General features: G+C 40.4%; 2 protein-coding genes across 6 annotated transcripts in view; both read left to right on the forward strand.

Annotated features, from left to right (window-relative positions):
* The window catches only part of mid2 (midline 2), an 89,831-nt gene extending 80,488 nt beyond the window's left edge, over positions 1-9,343 (forward strand). For all 5 annotated transcript variants that reach the window (XM_049733781.2, XM_049733787.2, XM_049733772.2 and 2 more), the window contains 2 exons: positions 6,183-6,390; positions 6,738-9,343. In XM_049733781.2, the coding sequence (XP_049589738.1) occupies positions 6,183-6,390; positions 6,738-7,167 (638 nt within the window). In that variant the 3' untranslated portion in view covers positions 7,168-9,343. The remainder of the gene's footprint in view (positions 1-6,182; positions 6,391-6,737) is intronic.
* An 8,780-nt stretch (positions 9,344-18,123) lies between these two features.
* pmt (phosphoethanolamine methyltransferase) lies at positions 18,124-24,171 on the forward strand. Its single transcript, XM_049741517.2, has 12 exons — positions 18,124-18,270; positions 19,842-20,013; positions 20,550-20,705; positions 20,796-20,932; positions 21,005-21,156; positions 21,264-21,452; positions 22,106-22,195; positions 22,291-22,380; positions 22,463-22,585; positions 23,416-23,547; positions 23,766-23,882; positions 23,952-24,171. Exons 1-12 carry the CDS (start codon positions 18,261-18,263, stop codon positions 24,060-24,062), a joined length of 1,479 nt encoding a protein of 492 aa, XP_049597474.1. The 5' UTR covers positions 18,124-18,260; the 3' UTR covers positions 24,063-24,171.
* Positions 24,172-24,358: the final 187 nt, after the last annotated feature.

A 24,358-nucleotide genomic window follows, 5' to 3' on the forward strand; every position in this document is an offset into this window, starting at 1 on the left:
CTCTCATATTTTATGAGTTCCATATTCTCAAATGGACTGTCTTGGTGTCTAGCAAAGTTGGTTCCATAAAAAACTTCCGTAAGATTTAATAATATGTTTGCTATAAATGTTCAGTGGTGCAGACCGACACCCTGCTTAAAGTTGAGTGTGCTTAAGGAGCAAATGTAAATTAAGTGTACGAGTGTTGTGAAGGTACAGCCTCGGTGGTGTATATCATTTTAATGGGGAAAATAATCTTTGTTTTACAAATTATTTTGAGATGTCCTCCGTACAAATGCATCACGGTCAAATGGCAACATAAATGAATTATGCTGTTATTTTTTAATTAAAAAATGTTTTCTCTCTAGACTTGCATGGTTAGTTATGGTTAGTTAATATGCATTGTTCAAGTGTGACCTTCAGTGACACAATTCACACAAAAAAATATACCATAAAGAGATGGCAAATGTTTAACTATATTTGAATGGTTTATTTTCAAATTGGATTCTTCTCTGTGTCATGCTGGGTTTTAATCTCCTCACTTTCATCCCTGGCACTCTGTCCTTTGATCCCCAGGACTTTGACATACGATCATCTCCTTGTGCCCTTTTCTCCAGCTCATCTTCCCGTTTTTGCAGCCATCTGTCACTTTAGCCTGAAGGAAACATTTTCTATGACAGGACCTTGGGTCTCATGGCAAAGAGATGCTTAGGAAAAAATCTTCAAGCTACTCTCGTTAGATTTTGAAATTCCATTCACCCATGCAGTTAAAGACAGACTGATGAAATGCGTGTTTGGTATTTTTCTAATACCCAATGTTGTGATTTAATCCAATGTTGGCATCAACCACTTGTCTCTTTTTGAGAGCGTAGTCGTGTTCTACTGTTTTAATAACACCAATGGTGATAGAATTGAGGTCAGGAGAAGGCTTGTCATCCAATCCGTTCATGAAGAAATGTCTGCTTTTCACTCTTGGAAAGCAGAAAAGGTCCAATTGTTGGAACACTGGTAAGGCTTTCTAAATTTTCTCGTAATAGATTGTTTCCAGGTTTCACACACTGGCTGTCTCGTGCAACACAGTGGGCTTGATTGAAACACCACTTAAAATCATGTTGTTACACTCTAAAGGCTTTCGCCAGCTTTTAGGTTACTCCAGACTCGAACAGTGAAACCCGACCATGGCTTAATGCAGCATTCTACTATTGTTGATAAAAGTTTCACTGCGCTTTTAAGGTACTCACTGCAAAAAATGTGTCGCAGCATCATGAAAGCATGTATGAATTAAGTATGACAAAGGGGAGGGTCGAGAATTGTGTGACCTTTTACTGCCGTGACCCATACTTCCCCATTTTTAACTCACACTGGCCCTGGACCATCCATTCTCATCCTAAAGTGGCGTGAGAAACCTCTAAGTGGAGAAGAGTAAGCGCATAGATGACAGAAAAAGTGAGAGGGAGAGTGCATTAAAGACACCAAATAGCTTTTTGCAGGGACGAGTGTCTGCAGACGTGAGTGCCCTCAATCTTCTGCTTTTTATCCACCAATACAGTTGACTCACCCGTGCAGGTGAAAGAACGTAAGAACGACCTTGGCATGAGGTCATAAAAGTTCTAGGACTTGCATCACATAAGATATATTTTACATACAAAATACAGAAATTGTTTTCATGGAGCGTTCACGTGTGCTTGGGCGTAGAGACAGGCACATTTTGATTATATGTGCCAGTGCAAGCCTAGTTTACCATGGTTGGTAATTATCCTAACCATGGGCGCGTTTGGCAATACACTCAGATCGTACATTATGTCCATTCATCTGTTGGGAAACTCAGGATGTTGTTTAAATGTGCCATTAGATTATACAGAGTGCACCAAAAAACGGAGTGCCTGTACGTGCTCTCAGCGGGGTAGTTTGTACTTTTGGTATGCAATGTAGCCTTTGTGAGACCGATCTTGAAACAAGTCTGCCACACCTTATATAACAAGGTCATGGTGTCTATAATGCCTGCACTTTCTCATTTGTGACTTTCACCTTTTTAAAGTAGCATGAATGCACCGGAAAAACTCATAAGGATGTAAGCTTGTGACGTAAGCTTCTCTGCTCCAATGCACTTCAATTGTTATGCTCCATTTTAACCCTTCCATAAAAGGAAAGCTAGAAATAAAATATTAGTCATTCATTTTGACCTTAAATCACAATATTATGGGCATGAAATTGAATTAAGCTAAGAGTGTCTGCTAACAGGACAAAAACCACTTTCATCCAGATACAGCTTTCTGGCTAACTTTTTATTGAATTCATATAAGTTAGATGTGTGTGGTTGCATCTCTCCAGCCTAAAGTTGAGTGCTACAGGTCAGTGGCTATCCGGCCATGTAGAACAGAAAGCACACGTTTCTATTACATCTGGCATGGATGCACACTCAGTGGAAATCCAACAATTGAGGATGTTAATTTTTTTCCAGCTAACAATCTGATCGTGGTCAAAAGCAATGTGAAACATTAAAGCAAATGGGCTGGCATGGCTCAGCGGTAGAGTGGTCCAACCCATATGCTCGGGGTTCGAGCCCTAGACATTGTGACCATGTTGAAGTGTCCTTGAGCAACACACTGAATCCCCAGTTGCTCCTGATGTCAACAGGAGCTGAATGAGGAATTAGTGTGAAGCGCTCTGAGTTCCAAAGGTACAAATGGGCTATACAAGTGACAGCCCATATACCGAGTAAATCTTTAATCCTATTTCTCCGACATTCCAACATTAGCATTTAATTTTACATGTATCCTAAGAGTATAGCATTGGAGCATTCTTCACATCATATGTAATTTCTCCTACATTACATGTTGTTTCTACTATGTACATGTATACGTGTGTGACTATAGCAAATACAATGTAATTCTCCAGGGGGATAAAAAATGCTGATACTCAAACGTAAGATTCTTGTTGTTAAGTACCCGAATATGTGTGTCTGCACGTGTGTGTGGCAATATATGTAGTATATGTGTGTGTGTGTGTCCTGGCCCCCAGATGTGAGCCTCTACTTTAACTAAGCCTAAAAACCAGGCTGAAAATATCATGAGTCAAGGTGCCTGGGGGGGTACACATAGCTCTTGAGTTTCTTTCAAAGAGACTGCGATAATATTTACCCAGCGTGCATCCCTGACGAGAAACGTCAAACTAACTCAGAGGCTTTTAGGTAAACAGTGGGAGATTGTGCGGAGACGAGGGAAGAGGAGACGATGGCGACGGTTATGTGGTGTTGAGTGGAGAGTACAAGACAAATATTTCATTTCATATTTCTGGCACTGCTACAGAATGTATTTCTCAAAGGCATATGACATTTTTACAAGTGGGAGAGATTTAACATTAAATTTACTATGCCATGTTTAACACTGCCATCCTATCACTGTACTGTTTGGTTAAGCGTGGCATAATCTGCTGTACATTTCAATGGAGCAGTGACTAAAAGAAGGAAAGCAAGGAGAATAATAGCAGATTTAGCAGAAGCAGCAGATTTTCTTTCTGTAAACAAAAATCACAACAAAAAAAAATAAACTAAGAGCAGAATCCAAAAGGGAGTGAGACAATGCAGCTCAGCAAATAACAAAGATCTAGGGATGATCTGGCACCCTCCTTGTGTGGCCGCAGGCTAATGACTTGGAGTTGCTTCGAGGTGCACTCTTCCTTGTTTAACTCCTCCCCATGCCACTTTGGGGAAACATAGGAAAACACTGGGTGAACTGACTGAAACAACAAAAACGACTCAGAGTGGATCACAATAACAATTAATGCATATTAACCTAACCACATGCAACAAACTTGCCTGAAAATGTAGTGGCACCTGCCAAAGAAATAGCTTTAGGATCTTGTGTTGTGTGTTTGATTAGTGCCAGTTCATCTCACGAGTGTGTTTGTCCTCACGTTCCTCCCCTCCAACCTCAGTCGCCCCTGGCTCACAGGAGTCGTCCCCTGGAAAGGCATGACAGAGGGCCCCAGTGTTTGCAAGAGGCTGCGCTGGCAGCGATAAGCAGTTCAAAGAAGCAAGCGCATTAATGTAATTGGCTGCCAGCAGCACGTTGGCCTCGTCCTCTCAAATCCACAAGCGGTTTCACTCAGCAGGCGGATTATTGGGGGGGCGAGAGGATGAGATTGAGAGGACAGGGAAAGAGAGATGAAGGGAAGGACACAGAGAGCGAGGGGATCGGGTGAGAGGGGGGCTCATTGTGTCTCATTAAGCCGTGGGAGGCTGAGCGAGCCAACAAGCTAGAGGTGTCACAGTTAAATGTCAGGTCTAAGAGGGATGCAGATGACCTCCTACAAGTTTACAGTGACAATCTTCTGCCTGGAATTATCCCATCAACTTCTCCTCTCTAACTGTCTCTCGCCTCATTTGCCCTATCAATTTTCCACCCGTTTCGCCCCAATTGCTGGTCTCATTATGTGAACGCTTAAAACTCAAGCGTTAACAAAATAGGTCTCAACGATCGCCACCAACCCCAACTATCAATAAAATAAGAGAAAAAATGGTCAGTATGTTTGTTTGTTATAAAACAAAAGCAACTTAAGTCAAAATAACTTTGACACTCTACAGATAAGTGTTGTTATTACCATTGTGCCAAATTTGAATCATTAAAAAATTCATTGATGTAAAAGGGGCTTCAAAATAGTGAAAAATGCACTGCAAATTATCAAGAAACTTTCTTATGCCGTCACATCCCTACAGTTTTTGCGCCAACAAAGCCAGAACCCAATTCTGATCCAGAAGACACTGGCCTACTTATCTAATAATGAACCTCATTCCTTTTTCAGTCTTTTTTTTTTTTTTGGTCAAAATGTATTCGTCTGGCCTTATTGGACTTAAAGCCGGGCTCGCAGTAAAATACATAAGGTGTTTTGTCACATTATCAGACAGTTTTCTCAAGTTCTTCTGTAGTTGGGAAGGAAGGACTCAAGCTGCTCACCAAACTACAAAAAAGAAAATCATCTCCACAATTCAGTTGTGGATATTTCTGTCTTTGTTTATGTTTACTTAAACCTGCTGAATTAAATTTTTGCCACAGTTTATTGTGACTAATGATACCGTCATTGCTCTGTGGATGCAAACTCATGAACAAATTGTACAGCTTGTTGTAGAGTGGATTATGTTGTCTCATAGCAAATATTGCCCAGGTTTGATTCATTTGATTTTTTCGTACTTTGTGTTACATTTCATTCCTGAGACGTAATTTCCACTTTCCCGCATTTGCTGTCAGTATTGACACCCGAGTTGCCTATGGAATTGTTGCAGAATGATGGTAGCGTTTTTCCACCATTCCAACTTACTCAAAGTTTCCTTCTGCTAATTTTGAAGTCTGTGTGATGGCAGGCACAGAGGAAGATGCCGGCTGCCTTTCCCCACTCTCACGAAATGTTTTCACCAAGGCTGCGAGAAGCTTTGAAGTTTCGACTGCGCTTTCCTTGTCTCACAAATAACTTTCCCCTTATGTCTCTCCTTGAGGTCTCTGCAAACACTTCTCAACCCACTTTTTGTTCATATTTCCCCTTTCCTGCAGCTGCTGCCATCATTTCTTCTCCCTCAGCTCCTACATTGTCCACACCTTTGAGCGACAATAACTATAGACAAGATAGGAATGACTCAGCACTGTCACTGTCATTTTGAATTAGTGGCTTAAGCGCTGTGAATTGTTGTGGTTGTTTGGTCTGTAGTAGACCAACTGCTGATAATAACAATTCACTAGTTCATGAAACTCACATTCTAATGCATCTGGACTTAAGCATGCAGGTTAATGCAGGTGCTGGATATATGACTACAGCATGTGTAACAATCGCATTGCACTTACGTTGTCACTTGAGGGAATGCTGTCATGACATTTTGCCTGCACCTCTGCTGACAAAATTGTTGGTAGGCTTTAGACATGTGGTCTCTCTGTTGCACTTTTGTGTGTGAGCTTCAAGATGCACGCACTTAGTTGCATTGTTTTAGTTCACCACTAGATGGCACTAAAAATACACGCTGTCCCTTTACTATCTTTCACTAATTGCCCAAAAACCTACTGTTTTGTGGCACTTGTGTGTGCTCGGGTAGTGTACTCAGGTCAATGTCCAATTTAATTTACAAAAGTGGGGCTTTACCACCATCTTGTGGCATTGAAAGGCAATTGTTAGAGAACGCTGGATTGTTGTTGTTACTAATATTTGTGTATTGCCAGGTCAGCCATTCAAACTGGATCCCAAAACTGCGCACAAGAAGCTACGTCTATCCAACGACTGCCTCACCATGGAGAAGGACGAGAGCTCTCTGAAAAAGAGTCATACTCCCGAACGCTTTGGTGGAACAGGCTCGTACGGGGCCGCCGGTAATGTGTTCATTGACAGCGGGTGTCACTACTGGGAGGTGCTGCTGGGAGCATCCACATGGTGAGAAACTTGCACACACACACTTCACAAACATGATTATGAGTGCGTTATATAAGCCCGCAAGGAAGTTTGATGAAGTGAAATAGCTTTCTTCTGGGAGTTTTAATCCAGGCTCTTACACAGGCGCACATCCACAAGAGCATACTGGCACAGTGTGTACTTTTATCCTAATTATATTATTAGCACTAATTGGCTCTGAAGTAGACCACTTCCTGCAGGAAGGACCCCAAGTGCCTATGTCTGTCTTGTGTGTCCTCAGCATGAGGTAGCTTGACTGTGCAAGTAATTAAGGAGGACACTGCTTCTTGGTGGTTAATATATTCCAAAACGTGCTTTTATCCCCACAGGTACGCCGTCGGCGTGTCTTATAAATCAGCGCCTAAAAATGAATGGAGTGGCAAAAACTCGTCGTCATGGGTGTTCTCACGCTGCAACAATAACTTTATGGTGCGCCACGACGGCAAGGATATGCTGGTGGAGGCCAGCCTGCAGCTGAGGCGTCTAGGCGTCCTGCTGGACTACGACAACAATTCGCTGTCCTTTTATGATGCCATGAACTCTCATCACATTCACACCTTTGAAATCTCCTTCCTCCTACCCGTCGTACCCACCTTCATGATCTGGAACAAGTCGGTCATGATCCTCTCAGGGCTTCCCGTGCCAGATTTTGTGGAGGGCATGTCTTTAGATCATCAAGAGCAGCAGCAGCAACAGCAGCAAATGGGCCTGTGCCGGCAAGAATCCCCCTATTTGACCGGAATGAAGGCCTGCCACTGAGGGGACGGTGCACCGAGGAGAGTCCTGATCCAAGTGGTCCGTGTGACTGCCGAGTGTGAGTGAGTGGACGTACATAATAACTTTCTACTGGATGTAGAAAGTGTAGAAATATGCACACCACTCTATAAAATATTACAACCTTTGAGGTCATATACGGTGTTTTAATTATCCATCAGAGGTTAGACAGTTGGAAACATCTCTAGAGTTGACATTTATATCCCAAACTCACTCAGTACGTTTACATGGGAGAATAGTTTATTGTATCATTTTATTGACTTGTATCTGAATCACTGCAGTGAGCTTGCAGAGTTGAAACTGAGTTCTAGCTAGATCTTCTTTACCCGGAGGCTTTTTACTTCACTCCGCTCATGTTAATGAAACTTAAAAAAAAAAAAGACGGACACGAACAAAATTCTTCTTGTTTTTTTTTTTTTTTTTTTAACATGGCTGACAAGCACGCTCTTGTACACATTGCACATACTCCAAATTGTGACTCTCAGTCAGTAGTTGAAGTGTTAGCTTTGACTTTCAATTGCAGGCTATAGGTCAAGTGTGAGTGAGTTGCAATTAAAAGGACAGCAATTTGTATATTTGCTCAGTTTTTTGTTACCGCAGTAGAACATGTTAACGTACTGACTGAAGAAGAGGATTTGCTCTGTCAGGCAGGATTATCATTTCTTGACCTATTGTGGGCTTACTACTTGATTCTTCCAGATTTCAGTCAAGGTAAAGGTCCAAGTGCGAAAGAAAAAGGGTTTCCACTTGACCATTGGGATTAGTAAAATATATTTTGCATCATAATACAGCCAAAACAACAAATATCACTGATCATGTGTTGCTTCCTCACAATCTACTGTAAATTCCTTGACTATACACTTGGAACTGACACAATAGTCTTGTTTGCATAAGGGGGTCAATTTTGCATTGTGTGACAACTGAACTTGTATAATAAGAGTTTTATTGAAAAAGATAAATGTTATTTATGACAGATGTTTAATTTTATTATTAATTGTAACAGATCCACAAAAGACTATTTAATAACACTATTTACCCTCTATTGGTGTGTGCTGTAAGTAGGTGCTGTGAAATCAGTGGATCTTAATGGGAAAGTGACAGCTTGACTGTCCTTCACATTGCTACTTCCCAAAGACATTATGTTGTGGTTTTTAGCACATAAAATATCGACAAACAACTCCATAATGCTTATTGGGGAACGGGGTAGATTTGACACTTTAACTGTCACAATGTCATAGCATGGTTGTGTTTTTCTGTCGGGTGTCCACACACGTGCACGCACAATCTCACATTTTGATTTTATTAAGCTTGGCCTGTTTGTGGTAATGCATGAAAACACTATAGATTAATGTGTGATTTCAGTAGCAATGTCAAGTTCTACACATCTGTGAAATGCACACCTGCACACTTGCTCGCAATGAAATTACAACTCATCTGTCACCAGCCGTTCGGTTCAACTTAGTCCATTGCATTGTGGAGGGTGACAACTTCACTCGTTTTCACATAGAAGGTATGACAGACAGTTTGACACCAAAGTCACAACTCAAAAATCATAAAGGAGCTGCTGTTATTGATGTGTCAAACATTGCTTTCCTTCTCTCTTAACAATGGACAAGTCGACAAACATTTAATTTGTAGCCTCACCCAACAGTGTTTCACATTTTAATTGAGCATCGTTTCACATGAGTTTCATAGGAAATTTACATGCTGTGGACTTTGCAATGCTAAAACTGTCTAGTACTAATATATCTCGGCTTTGCTACAATGGTAATCAATAGAGTACAGACCTCCACCAAGGCCAAATGAATTTTGTTGAAAAATGTTGCCGTGCTGGGAACTTTACCTCATCGAAAGGAATGTTTCCGAATCATCTGTGCAGGTGTGTCAGTGCATGATATGTGCTGCAGCTTCAAAATTTCTTCCACTTGAGTTGTTGTCATAAATTTGGTGAATTTTCTTTCGCGAGGGTGTTGCCAGGATAAAAAAAAATTGTCACATAACATTCATCAAGGATATCAAATAGTTTGCTTTGATTTTTTTCTTCATGTTACAAGTCAATACAGTGAAATATTTACAGTAAATGATTTCCGGTAGCCACCAACCAACCCTGGCAGTGCAGAGTAAAACCCTTGAGACATTGCAATAGATTCTCCTTCTGTTGCTTTTGTGTAACTTGGTGAGTCATTTTTTTACAACTCAGAAAATGCACTTTCCTCTCCTGTTGGCATTTTAGTAAACAGCACAAAACAAGCAGGATTGCTTTTGTGAACTTAGCCTGAGAGGAAAATAATCAATGGAGGAAAATAAAATAACTAATAGAACTGTAATAAATATTACAGTTTTATATTGTACACTATATACAAACCAATGTTATTTATGTGAATCTAAGTCCAATTAAATGTCTCATCCAAAAAAGCACTTTTGTTTTCTTTATAAAAATGAGTGGATTAACGTCAGCCTAGTTGTCACGAGAGTATTAAAGGATCATGGACAGTAGGGTCTCAAGGCTGGCAAGTCATGTAGCGCTGAAGGGTCACCGGTCAAACACGCCAATAAATATCAGAGTATCGCACAGTGACCATTGAACCATAAACTATTTGCTCTTTATTTTGTAAGCTGGTTTGCTGTCATGCAGTGTGAAATTCTATGTAAAGGAGTCCATTGACGAACATGACAGCCACTTGATACTGCAGGCAGCACGACAACAAAAAAGCTGCTCAGTCCAGCTCATCAAAACGCTGTGGAATTGTTTAGCTAAATTAGGCGAACTAGGTCAGGCAAAAACGAGGACAAATTAGAGATAAACCTCCAGGACAAGGTACATGTAAGGTCATGATTTCAAAATTCCCACATCCCACTCAGTGGAGAGTCACCCATAATGGTCCAAGAAGGAGCTTAACATGGCCGCCTAACTTAAATGTGTGGAGATGGACTACAGGGAACTTTTGATGGGAAACCGTGAAATACACTATTCATGGTGGCCAAGAAGAAAAAAAACAAAGCTGAGCTGTGCAAAACCAATCTGGAGTTGGAGAAGATTAAACCAAAGATCACCTTAAGTTGGAGATGGCTGAAATTGAGTCATGCTGGAATCGAGACAAAAGCAGGTGACTTAAAGAGAGAAGCTCTGCTGAATGAAATGAGCCAAATGGTGCAGGATATCAAGCACTTGACCCTCAAGTAAGTGCTCACTACTCACCACTTTATATTTTAAAGTAACCTAGATGTTGTCCTGTTTGTTTTCAGGAGCTTGTGATGAGTACATTAGAAGGTGAGTATACGCTAAAGGTTGAGTGCAAAGGAGGGCAAAGACAAGTAGAAGGACAAGAAGTGCTCTTTATTTGGAAGAACTATGAACCGTTTAATCTCTGTAACAACTCTGTAGCCGGATAGGTACAAAAGCCTGCAAGAGGCTGGTCTAAGAGAGTCAAGTGGCACTCCAAGTTTGTGAATAAAATGAAATGTAAAGCTTTGTTACACTGTTTGGCAGCCACCGTAAAGTGTAGATATATGCACTCCACAATTTTAATCAAATTGGATTTCTCATGTTGGACTATGACTCGTTTTTTTCCGGACGGAGAATGGACGGAGAGACGGAACCGCTGAAAGAAGCCCTTTTCAATAACGGACGGGGATGGGGAACGATTATTTTATGAATAAGGACGGAGTGACTCCAATTGCTTGAAATGTACCGGTCGGGACCCCACATTGAGAGCTTGATGGAGAAAGGAGCAATATTATTAAGTCTGATCAGTAGCTGGTGTCCAGATCTTTGTGTCTGTCTTGTATTCGCCATAACAACCCTCGGATTACTATTTACTGCACGGTGCCATGTTGGCATGCATACGTTTGTATGATGGTATGTCCCCACCATCGCTTGCCTATGGATGGAAACCTTTTTTTTTTTTTAATCACGAGATGACCTTAATAAGGCGCCATATGAGGAAAAAAAGCCCACCGATAAATCTGAGGAGTGGATGGAGACTTTCACAGGATACCTTTTAAAAGACACAACTCCTCTTGCGCCTTTTAATAATTTGTAGTGTATTTACAACGATATCAACATTGGTTTGAAGACTACTCAACATAAAGCTAAAATATTATGCAAGCCTTTATGAAATATCTTTCATCATGTTGATCCCACTCCTTCCCGTGTTTTCCCATCCTCCATCTTTTTCAAGAAGACTTGCTGAGTGGGAGGAGACCATGTTGTTCTCCTCAGGCTGCTTCACATCAGTACACCCACTCATCTACCTTTCATGTCCTATAAATAGCCAATGCTCCCAATTATAATTGCCAAAATAAGATGCTTGTGATTCTTCCTGCCTGTTTGCTGTGTTTCTGGCTGGACACAGTAACATCACTATCTTCGGCGGACTTGTTTTTAGCAGATGAATCAAAGATTGAGAAATGAGAAGTGGAAAGGCCAAGAGGACCAGGTTCATTTGGTGCAAGGTTAGCTAATGTAACTTTTCAGATTTTTTTTTTTTCAAATATAAATGGACACGAAACCAAAGCGGTGATTATGTCCCTTATATTTGACATATGAATATGTTGTGAGTCTAAACGTTGCTCCGGGATTGGTAAAACTGTCAAAAGATAGTCAATCTCTATACTCTCTTTATATCTCTCTTTATATTAGGGTTAGAGTTTAGGTTAGGGTTAGAGCTAGGGTTAGGGGTTAGGGTTAGAGCTAGGGTTAGACCTAGGGTTAGAGTTAGGGTTAGGGATAGAGCTAGGAATGGGGTTAGGATTAGAGCTAGGGTTAGACCTAGGGTTAGAGTTAGGGTTAGAGCTAGGGTTAGAGCTAGGGTTACAGCTAGGGTTAGGGTTAGAGATAGGGTTAGGGTTAGAGCTAGGAATCGGGTTAGGGTTAGAGCTAGGGATAGGGTTAGACCTAGGGTTAGAGTTAGGGTTAGGGTTGGAGCTAGGTATAGAGCTTGGGTTAGGTTTACAGCTACGGTTAGGGTTAGACTTAGAGCTAGGGTTAGACCTACGGTTAGAGTTCATTCTAACCCTAGCTCTAACCCTAACCCTAGCCCTAACCCTAGCCCTAGCTCTAACCCTAACTCTAACCCTAATCCTTAACTTTAACCCTAGCTCTAACCCTAGCTCTAACCCTAACTCTAACCCTAGCTCTAACCCTACCCCTAGCCCTAGCTCTAACCTTAGCTCTAACCCTAACCCTAGCTCTAACCCTAACCCTAGCTCTAACCCTAACCCTAGCCCTAACCCCAACCCTAGCTCTAACCATAACCCCACCTCTAACCCTAACCCCACCCTAACCCTCGTTCTAACCCTTACCCTAGCTCTAACCCTAGCTCAAACCCTAACCCTAGCTCTAAACCTAATTCTAGCTCTAACCCTCACTTTACACCTAACCCTAGCTCTAAGGAAGTGTAATATGGTTACACGAGCAGCAAATTTCTATGATAAAAGTTTTTGGTCCCACTGGGATTCGAACCCGGATCGCTGGGGTGAAAGTCCAGGGCACTAACCAGTACCCTATGGAAGCTCAGTGCGTGGAACATGTATGGTTTTATGGAGCAGCTCACAAGCGACTAGATCAGCGAAGACTCCACAGCAGATGTCATCACAACATGTTGTGTACACGAACACCTAGCAAAGTACAATTTAAAACACTTTCGAAGTACCCAAAGTTAAACTTACAAAAGAAAACCCATAACAAATAAAACTTACACAAGAAGAGCCCTAACGTGGCACTTGACAGCTGTCAGTGTCAAATGCAAAATGTAAACGAGGACCATGTGAAAATTAGGTCAATGCAATCTCCGCTTAGAATATGTTATTTTGTAGGTATTAACAAGTAGAATAGTTTTAAATTAGTCACAATTATTTAGGCAGATAATTATGGGATATTTTGGTACACTACACGAGGTAAAAAAATAAATAAATAAATAAATAAATAAGAAAGTGTAGCAAACGATTTGGTGACCGATTCTTTTGAACAAATATTTTGAGTGAACCGATTCTAAAGATTGAGTTCTGAAATACACATCGCTCGTACAAAACAGTGCAAGCTATTGTAGACTGCCGGTCGAAATAGCCCAGTGGTTAGTGACTTGGGCTCTTGCTCGTCAAGATCTTGGTTCGATCCCAGGAGCGAGGAAATGCTTTTGTTGTGCAATTAACCCTATATTTATTCTCTTTTTTTTTTTTAAACCTCTTGTAGTGTACCTACACATATTGTCATATAAAGCAGTTAACCAAATGTCTGATTTTTATGTTTTAATTGGCGAATATAAAAACAAGGAATAAGACGCCAGACAAGTTTTAACATAAATGTTTATTAAAAATAATAATATTAAAAGCAAATTTCAAACCAGCAATCTAATGTGAAATTGCAGTAGATATATTGGATAACAATATTTAGGCGTATATAGGTATACACGCTATTTAAAAACGACTACAAGTGTTATACTACGATACAAGTGTTTACCAGCTCAGTGGCCTAAGAGGAGAGTGTCCGCCCTGAGATTGGGAGGTTGTGGGTTCAAACCCCTGCCGAGTCATACCAGTGACTATAACAATGATACCCATTTCTTCCCTGCTTGGCACTCAGTGTAAGGGGTTGAAATGCCCCCCCCCCCCCTGCTGCTCACGATCATTGGGGCTGCAGTGTTTCCCAACCAGTGTGCACACTAGTGAGCTGTGAGAGATGTTCAGCTGTGCCGTGGGAAATTGTCCAACATTAAATACCGAGGAGGCTTGACAGGACGTAGGCTCCTCCGAGCGAATCGTCTTCGGTTTTAAAATAACTATAAAAATTATGCGATTTTGATTCAAAACGATACAAAATTATTGGAATTAAAAGGAAAATGACTTTATAATGAAAACAATTGAATTTGTTTTTCCCCTTTTCATGACGGCAGGGGAGGCGTAGCACTCCTTTAATTCCTCTTTAGATAACATCTAAAGTTAATGATGATCGTGGTGTCACATCAGGTGTGTTGCACCAGGGAGACATTAAACATGCAAGACATTGGACACTGAGGACCAGGATTGGTGACCCTTGCTGTAAAGTAAAATATGTAATCAGTAATCATAGATCTATCTAGAGAACATTCTAGTGAGTTTCAGTATTGCATTTACATTGCTACAGAAAATGTTTTTGGTGCAGCAAGACCCAAATTAAGTTTGGTCAACTTACTCTGGTGTCTGCTGATGTAATAATAAATGATGGTCAATGCTGACGTTGGCTTACGCGCAAGCCACATTTTGTGCTCCCTCCGGCCAAATGGCGCTTTAGTTCCAGCCCGGTCAGGAGAGCGTTACGTTTTAATCACAAACACAAAAGCAAAAGGTCATTCTTCAGTTGAATAAGCTTAAATGGAATAACCGTCTTTTTTTTATTTTTATTTTTTGTATATTCAAATTGAAGAGTAATTGTTTGTTCCTTTCATGATAGGGTAGACACTTATTAACTCATGTATTTATTTTATACTATAGATTATATCTATTTATATATGTATTTCTGTTCATGGACTTTGTTTTTGATGAGCCATCTTTTGATCCCAACTGACCTGAACAAGTCATGTTCATGCTGTCATGGAGAGAGATTTATGCTCAGTTGATGGATGTAAAAGTCATGTAGTTAGAATCCATTTAGATAAACATCTGCACGCTTCAGTTTAATTTCCAAGAAACTTAATGGCTTTGATCTATTTTTCAAGCGTTTTCTCTGATTTTGTCCAAAATAATGTGAAATAAGTGAAATTATATCATATATTTCAACTCTAATTGCTTAAGAATCATGAAAAAAGAAAGCATACTTGTGTCGAAATGTAGATGTCTTAGTCTAGCATGTCTGCCATGTTATTGGAGCCTTGCTTTTTGCCAATGCCATCTGTTTGCATCAAGAAAAGTGACCTGTAAAGAAAATTGCATTTGCTGTGCTTGTGTGCTTGCTGAAGCTCGCTGTGTGCTCACTGAGTCAGTCCAAAGTGACTTGCCTCAAGTCAGCTGAAATTGGCTCCAGTTACCTGTGACCTTAAGGTTGTGGTCTAATGAGGGTGGCCCATTTGTGAATTTTTTGATCAGTAAAATTAATTACTAATCCTCCCTGGCTGCAGCTCCGCTGCTCCAAATTTTTCCAGTTCATCCATTCAGGCATGTATTCTCTGCACAGCTGGATTTTTCGAAGTCAAACTCCCAGGGGTTGTTGTGTGGCTGCCTATCAGGCACGAGATGACTACAGAATGAGAAAAAGACAGCCAGGAAACAATATTATAATATTTTTCCCCAATTCCTTCAATGACAAAGTCAGGCTGATGCGTGGAAAAAAAACAGGTGAACGCTGTTTTTTTCACAAATGAGTGTCACTAAGATGTGCTGAACGTCGTTATATTTTTTTTCAACAACCAGATATATTTAAGATTTTTTGGTCTTGCCAGGTCTGCACTGCTTAGTGCATTTGAGTTTGTAAATTGGTGTTCAAAGTCAGGAAGATTGTGCCTGAAGCTTATACATGTAGGATCGGACTTCAGGAAAGACAACTGAAGACAACGTTTATCACCTTCAGCAGCGAGATGACTTAACTTTTCAAGAATGTTGGATGGTGTGGAAATGTTCACCCCAATCAGAGGAAACAGTCCAGTCAGAGAAAAGAGATGAAATACCAGGTTTGTATACACTTCCCTTGATATGCTGAGTGCGAGCTAAAGTGTGATCCGCGCTACCCTGGTTTTCTTTGCCACAATTTATTTGCCATCCATATTTCATTGGCTTCACTTTCTCCCACTTGCTCATCTTTACAGTTTTATTTTGCACTGTCGCTGCATTACATGTCTTCTCCTGAACTTAAGGACCTCCCTCCGCTTGGATTACAAGTCTCAAGTGTTCAAGTCAGATGAGTGTCAGATGTTACCAGTGTCGGGGAGTGGATGCAAAGTAAGTAAGTCATCGCAGAAGAAATGATTTCTGAACTGATAGAGCGCCAGAAATGATAAATTCAGATTTGTTTCTGTCAGTCAGACTCAGAGCACCTTCATCGTTTTCTGATATGATGCCTGGATTTAGTCTGCAGGTGTCACTCAAGAACAAGTCTACGCTTTTTACCCTCCTCCCTCTGAGAGTTGCATTGCTTTTGACGTTAGGATGCGTTGGAGCTACGCGACGTTCTGTATTGTCTGCACTGACAATGTGTTTAATTCAGTCGTCCATATTTGGTCTAAAGAAAAGTGATATGAGGTCTTGATTTGGATGTCTAAACCGAGTCTAGATTTGGCCTAAAGTATAGACCGATTATAGACGGGTGAAGTTTCGTCTTAACATAGAACGTCGACAACACATCTAATAAATGTCTAAGGCTCAGTGGGTTGTTGCCAACTATTGTACAAAATATGCATTTGTTTGTTGATTTCTGCGAGTAAATTGTCACCATTCATCACAATTTCATTTCAAGCACAGTTAACACATGACTTGCTGAAATGGGCAATGGGATGAAGCAATTGTGCTTATGTAGTACCGCCCCACCTATGTAGACTGTTTGGCGGGAATATTTAAATAAATCATTTTATGAAGTTAATTTGTAATTTGACTAACATTACATTATTTGTTTTTGGGACAGCAAATGTCTTGGCACATGGATTAAATGTTAATGTAGATGCAGTAGAACCTCTGACTTCGCTGGTTCTGTTATGAACAAGTATCCTTCCACAAAATCTCAGCAGCTCACAAACTTCACTTACAGTAGGTTCTGACTACTTTTATGAACCATCACTGCCACCTAGTGAATAATATCCACGTGTACATTGTCAACGGTCCTTGTCCCCAAATGCACCACATGAAAGGATTCAAGTGTGACTAAAGGTTGCCTGTTAAAGTTTAAGTCCTAAAAGTACTTTTTGTCACCAAAAGTAATCAAATAACATCAAATGAGATGGGTAATGAAGACACATGCTTGAGTATTTTTGTCAAGATTAATTGAGAGGTTACAATGATAAAATAAAAATGTCATGATTTGACAACGTAAACATCAGTGGTGTTATCTCTGAATAATAATTTACAGCCCCTTTCCTACTCACTTGTTTTCAACACTTGTTCAATTGCAGTCACCCATGACTCACTTGGCCAGGCGACAGTATATGAGCCTGTGACCCTAAGAAGGACAAGAGCTATACATAATACAGTACTTCATCTACACACTCTCAAGAAAATCTTGTTTTTCTCTATTGTATGCATCGGATGAAATTCTAGAAATGACAGTAATTTACACCTGTAGGTTAACGCCGTTGTAAATAGCTGTGCATTTTTCTCATGTAAATGTGTACAAGGAACTTTGAACTGGAGTTAGTTCCTTTGGATTACTGAAGAAGTTAACATGTACCAATGCCTTCTTGTTGTGCTTGCATAACACTTGGTCCCGAACATGATGATTATATACAACCATAGATTGGGACACTCTGTATTTTTCATAGTCTCTCTCTCTAAAAGTGATGGATAGAATTAGCTTTTAGAATTCTATTTTAGTAGACCCAGCGAATTGTAATTGCAGGAGACGTAGATTTGCTCACAATGACAATTTCACTTTCACAAAAGAATAGCAAACACACGCGCGCATGCACACACGCACACACACACTCCAATGCACTATGATGCAATGTTGCGCAATGGCCGCATGCCACTGTGGAGTTCCAGCGCGTCAGCACAAAAAAATAAACCCAGAAGAGAGCATGATCCTGCTCTGAGTGACCTGACTGACTGTGAGGGGCAGGAGGACTTATTCTTCATCGTCATCAATAGTGAGTCTCTTTTAACTCCTTCCTGCCTCGTGCACTCTCCGGCGTTATTAAGGAGCTTAAAAAAAAAAAAAAAAAAAAAAAAAAAAAAGGAGCCTTTTTCTTGTTTTGTTCTTGTTTTTGTTTTTGCTGTGTGCCATGGGCCAATACGAGGGCCCCCTTCTCCAACCCACCCTCTAGCATCACTCTGATTGGACACGATCATGGTCAGGTTCATACACTTCATGGCCTCATTTGATATAAGTTGCAACAATAGCGTCCAAATGCTTGACTGGAAGCTTTGCTAGTACATTTATTTTAACTTGCGAAGAGCACACAATGGAGAACGGTATGTGGAAGTGGGAAGATTTAAACATGTTTGATGCTGCTGAGGTTATTGTCACTGCTGGCACCAAATTTACTGAGAAGATAGCATGTCTTCTCTTATCTAATGTTTAATTGATTTATATACATTATATTATTATGTCTATATTATTATATTTGAAAAGGTAAATACACCTGAAGAAATTTCTTCTGAGATACATTTTCATTCTTATTATTTTATCTGGAGCCATGGTGGCATGCTGGTCAAGTGGTTGGCACCTCTGTCTCGCAGTACTGATGTGTGGGTTCCAAACTCAGCTTAATTAAAGGGACCACATGAGACGGGCTAACCGCGACTTTGTATTTGTTTAAATGTAGTATTTGGAGAAAGAGATAGATATAATAGCGAGAGAGAGAGAGAGAGAGAGAGAGAGAGAGAGAGACAGAGGCAGACAGACAGACAGACAGAGTTTAAATATGGTATCAGGGTTTCTACGAAAGTTTGATAATATGAAACTAAACATGCATTTACAGGTCTGGAAAAGTATGGAAAATATAGTGTATAGTGTATAATATACATGTTTGCCAGACTATTTTCTAAAATAAAATAAAAGATCTAAAAAAAATTGATTGATCCATGTTTTTTCAAGGTGCTTGAAAGCACAAATACAATGCTTGTGTGAGAGCACACGTTGTTACAATATGGTCTTGGAGAATACGGTATTCTGATTGGCTTAGAAGATACATCAATGTGCATTGTCAGCTAACAGTGTAAATGACAAAATAGACAGTTAAAATGGTAACTTTCTGGCCCCAAATCAAACAAATAGTAAGTGTTTTGAATCATGTCAAACCAGAAAATCTATTTGCTAGAAAGGGATGCCAAATAGCGATTAGATTTCCTTAGAAAGTTATGGGATTGGAATGACTCTTAATCAAGCACTTGAGGGTTGCAAAGAAAAAGAATAACGTATGAAAGTGTTAATTAACGTTATTCAAAAATGACTTTGTTAGTGTTTGCAAAACTTCATAAAACAGGTTCAGATGAAAGTGTGAAATTAGGCACATGTACTTGTTTGTTTTTGTTAAGAATGGGCAAGTAGTTACCAGGGATCAGTATTGAGCCGACGCTGGCCTCGTTTCAAGGTATCGAGGACTCACAAAGTTCATCGATAGCAGTCACTGACACCATCTTGTGGCCATTTCTAATACCGGGAAGTAAATGACATGCATGGCTGCCTAAATGTTTTCTGAACTGCATCTGTCCATCCTCTCAAATGCCCATTGGAATCCAATTTTTGTAAGTAGTATGTTTAGAAGGTTTATATTAATGCTTAGAGTGTATTATGAATATGAAAAAAATAATATGAAAATGGGGACAAAGCGGTACAGAAAATGGATGGATGGATGGATTAATGATGTCCATTTTTTCTGGTAAATACAGTACAGGCAACATAGTGGTTTTCCTTGTAGTACTGAAAAAGTGACATCAAACATCCCTAATTTGTAGTCATTGCAAGAAAATGTGTCTTTTATTTTCACATTGATAAATAAACAGCATTTGCATGTCATCCATTGATCCTGTGCACTATGCAGTGCGTAGCACCATGACTGAGTTTTGGAAGGAGCACTCCAGGGAGGCCACAGTGCAGGAGATGATGCTGGACTCGCGCGCCGTTGAGCTGACACAGCAGGAACTACCCGAGATCTTGTCTATGTTGCCCAGTCTAGCTGGATGTCGATTGCTGGAACTGGGGGCCGGCATTGGGTAAGCATGCAGTGGTGGTCTGGATGCGGACGTTTCTGAGTGCAGACTTGTACCCCCCCAATTCTGTAATTCACAACCGAAGTCCTCAACAAAAAAGAACTGGTTTCCAGCCAATTGCAGGGTACACATAGACAAGCATTCATGCTGACATTCATTTAACTACAGTGGCGTGTTTTCATTATGTGGGAGAGTATGTTGTATGTGTCCCACTAGTCTAAACATGGCATTCTGATTAATATTGCATTTGTGGAATATGAATGAAACAGGCAAAAATCCACCTTTTTCTATCCGTCTAACAGGGCAGCTATTTTGCCACTTGCTGTTGGCTGAAAATGACATCACAGTTGCCAGTTCTCAGGTCACAACCAATCACAGCTTAGCTTCAGAAAACTGATGAGGATCACCACTATATAGAATTGATGGATTATTTGCTGGTCACTAACACCAAATTGTACAATAATCTAACAAGAGGTTTATATTTCAAATCTTATCATCTCCAATATACAAGACCGACACACATATGCTTGATTAAACAGTCGATACACCAGCCATCTGCTGAAACAGGCAGACCACGTGACTGCTGTGGATTTCATGGAGAGCTTTGTGGAGAAGAACAGGCAGATCAACGGGCATCACAAAAATGTTACCTTCCTCCAAGCCGATGTCATGAAGTTGGAATTGCCCTCAAACAGGTGTGTATGGCAAATGTGCATCGTCCAATCAGAAGTCATCATACTGATGGACACAATTGTATTGACCCTCACTTATCCCATCCTCCTCAGTGTTGACTTTATCTTCTCCAACTGGCTGATGATGTACCTCAGTGACGAGGAGGTGAACTTGCTGTTAAAAAAAATGCTGATGTGGTTGCAGCCCGGTGGCTTGCTCTTTTTCAGAGAATCATGTAACCACCGATCAGGTACAAAATTCATCCAGTTATCCAAGTCGATATTTGTGTTGGCACTGTATTGGCGTAATTGTGAACACACAGGTGACTGTAAAAGGGAGTTCAACCCAACATGTTACCGTACTGAGGCCCAGTACAACCATCTGACCACTTCAGTCCAAGTGGAGGATGAACAAGCGGCTCAGAAGTTTGGCTTCAGCATCATACTCAGGAAGAGGGTCAAAACCTATGTTGAGGTAGTTTGCTTTGGATGGTTCACAATATAGAATTAAACCTTAACAAGTCGACTTGTTCAGCAGTGTCAAAAAATTGCCACTGAATGTGCTTGGCCTTTTACCTCCAGATGAAGAACAACCCAAATCAGATCTGCTGGTTGTTGGAGAAGGCTGCACGTTCTTCAGACACAAATGAAGCATTCAGCACCTTCCAGATGTTCCTGGACAATAAGCAGTACACCAGGAGGGGCATCCTGCGCTATGAGAAGATGTTTGGCACGGGCTATGTCAGCACAGGCGGGCCCAGCACCACTAAGGTCAATGTTAAAGTTGCCCTTTTTAATTTTAAATGACAATAAAAGCCATCTAGGGAACAGAAACTTTAGATAGTTTTCATTAAAAATAGAGCACATTTGGTCATGTGGTTTAAACGTAGTATGCCTCGTGTTTGAATTTCACTTCAGGCCTACCTGTACGGTGTTTCCACATTCTCCTTGTGACCATGCATCTAAATTTCCTGTAGGTGTGAATGCGCATATGAATATTGTGAATGGACTGGCAACCAGTTCAGGCGTTTACGGGTTAAGCGATTGAAAATGATCAAAACTGAATAAGTTCCTCGGACTTTGTTTTTCCCTGAAGAAAATTACTAAAAGAAAACCGTATCTGGCCTCGGGGCCTTGAGTTTGACACCTATGAATTATCTAATGTCCAATGTGCCTTTCACAATGGAGACTGCAGACAAATTTATTATATAGCACAACCTGTTATCTGAGGCTAAGAGGGATAGGTGGCAGCCTAGATGCATACCAAATGGATGGATGGGGGACCAAGCCCCTCCTCAAATCTTTATCAGAGTGATATCATAGTTTTTGGTTCATGCCAGAATCAAACAACTTCATACAAATGCAGGGACATAGAACATCATGGTAGAAAACAGAAAATGAACTTTGTGAACTTGTGACACTAGGAATTTGTAGATCTGCTCAACTTGCAACCTGGCCAGAAGGTTCTGGATGTTGGCTGTGGTATCGGTGGAGGCGATTTCTACATGGCAAAGGTCAGAGCCAATTAAGAAAATCGCCAAATCAAGCAAGTAACAGAATCTTGAGGAGTGAATGCTGACAAATTAGAGTTGGTCATATTGTATTTCAGACATTTGGAGTGGAGGTGCTTGGCTTTGACCTGTCAGAGAATATGGTGGAAATCGCTATTGAGAGAGCACTTACTGAGAAGCTGCCATCGGTACGTTGAACGGCTCACACGCCAGATAGCCGTACCATTGAGTGTCACGGTTGCAGTCATAGATGAAAATCATGGCCGATAGGTTGAATTTGAAGTTGCTGATGCCACTAAGAGGTCGTTTCCGGAGGGTTCGTTCGACGTCATCTATAGCAGAGACACTATCCTCCACATTACAGACAAACTGGCTCTCTTCAAACGTTTCCATGTAAGTTGCTGTTGATTTTTAAAACTTAACACGGTATACATTTCTTAATGTAACAAAAATTCAATATTTTTTTTTTCAAAAATAAAAAGGATATTTTAAAGCTTTAAGTGTCATACCAGTCCATGCCTATACACCGCACAGAAGAATTTGGGCTGTTTGAAATTCCAGGATCGACTTAAAATGTACGATAATCTTTACATACAGGTGATCTTTATTTGACTTCCTCTAAACTTGTAAAACGCACATGTCCAACTGTTCAGTAGTTCTATACTTTTTGCGATGCTCTCTACAAGTAACTGCTGAACGGCAAATTCTCTACACGTGTGTGACCAACATATTTTGGCATTCATTTCAAACTATTTCTACAGTTCTTTTTATCATACTGTTCACATTTTGAAATGGTGAACTCAAGACACTTCCCAACATTTATTCAACACAACCTCAATATTTTCAGACTTCAAAAAAATATGTTTGTTTGTTTGTTTGTTTGTTTGTTTGTTTGTTTGTTTGTTTGTTTGTTTGTTTGTTTGTTTGTTTGTTTGTTTGTCTGCTGTGAAGTTTACCATTCAGGTTCTTGAAAGAGAACTGCAAGTTGGGCAAACAAAATACGAACAATGAACAGTTGCACGTGATTTTTTTTTCAAAAGCTTTGAGAAGATCAAATTAAGTTCACTTGTAAAGTTTGATAGAGCGTTTTAGCTTCATCCTGAAATTCAACCCACTTAGTGTGAGTCGTATATATGTATGTTCCACAAAATCTTCATGAGTCTCATGAATTGAAAGCAAACTTTTTACTATCCAAGTAAAGTGCATGCTCTCTTCATGTCTAGTCATGGTTAAAGCCTGGTGGCCAGCTGCTTATCAGTGACTACTGTTGTGGGGAGAAGCCATGGACCCCCCAATTTGAGGCCTATGTCAAACAGCGGGGCTACATCCTCTACACGCCGTCACAATATGGAAAGGTAAGCACACAGTAAAGTCTCGTTATGTTAAGGTTGAGGCCACCGTTGCCCGAAATAAACCAACCCCAATAATGATTCAAACTATTGGAAAACTATTTCCTTTGTCCAGTGGCGGACTCAATCTCATCTCTTGACTTGTCTGTTGGAAGTTCATTTTGGAGTGACCTCACCTCATTGCTCCTGTTTACTCATGTTGTCTCCTGTGTCCACTGGCGTAGTTCATTCAGGAGGCTGGCTTCTGTAACGTTCAGGCAAATGATCGGACAGCCCAATTCATCCAGGTCATAAAGGAAGAGCTCCAAAGAGCAGATCAAATCAAGAGTGAATTTATCAAGGTTGTCATTCTCCCAACTAACTACAAATCGAAATGTAGCCGGCACTCTAACCCGTAGGTGTCTCTGCAGGAATTCTCTGTGGAGGATTATAGTGCCATTATAAACGGCTGGAGGGAAAAATTGGAGCGTTCTAACAGCGGAGACCAGAGATGGGGCCTCTTTCATGCAAGAAAGAACTGAGTGATTACCTCTAATTGAATAAGAACTCCTCGAACAAGTGTGTGGGGCAGGTGGAAAAATCTGTGTTCTATGTCCTTCTGACACATGATTAAATCTGTGTTTTGTTTGACACTAATGTGTTCCGTGTTGACATTTGGGAATTTTATTTATTAATTTGCCTTTTTGTCTTTTGAAGGAATTGATCATTACAATGATCTAACCTGTGTTCTGTTTTTACTGTATATCGTTGAAGGAAAATTCATTGATGACCTCATCTTGTAACAATTCAATAAACCAATGACAGTTATAATAATATT

The sequence above is a fragment of the Syngnathus scovelli genome, chromosome 1 (genome assembly GCF_024217435.2).
Source record: "Syngnathus scovelli strain Florida chromosome 1, RoL_Ssco_1.2, whole genome shotgun sequence".
In the NCBI taxonomy this organism is placed as follows: Eukaryota; Metazoa; Chordata; class Actinopteri; order Syngnathiformes; family Syngnathidae; genus Syngnathus; species Syngnathus scovelli.

Bases quoted from the DNA above. Each gene is read 5' to 3' on its own strand.
- pmt (XM_049741517.2), top strand. The intron at 20,933-21,004 runs GTACAAAATTCA...GTGAACACACAG, and splicing joins ATCATGTAACCACCGATCAG to GTGACTGTAAAAGGGAGTTC. The intron at 23,548-23,765 runs GTAAGCACACAG...CCACTGGCGTAG, and splicing joins CGCCGTCACAATATGGAAAG to TTCATTCAGGAGGCTGGCTT.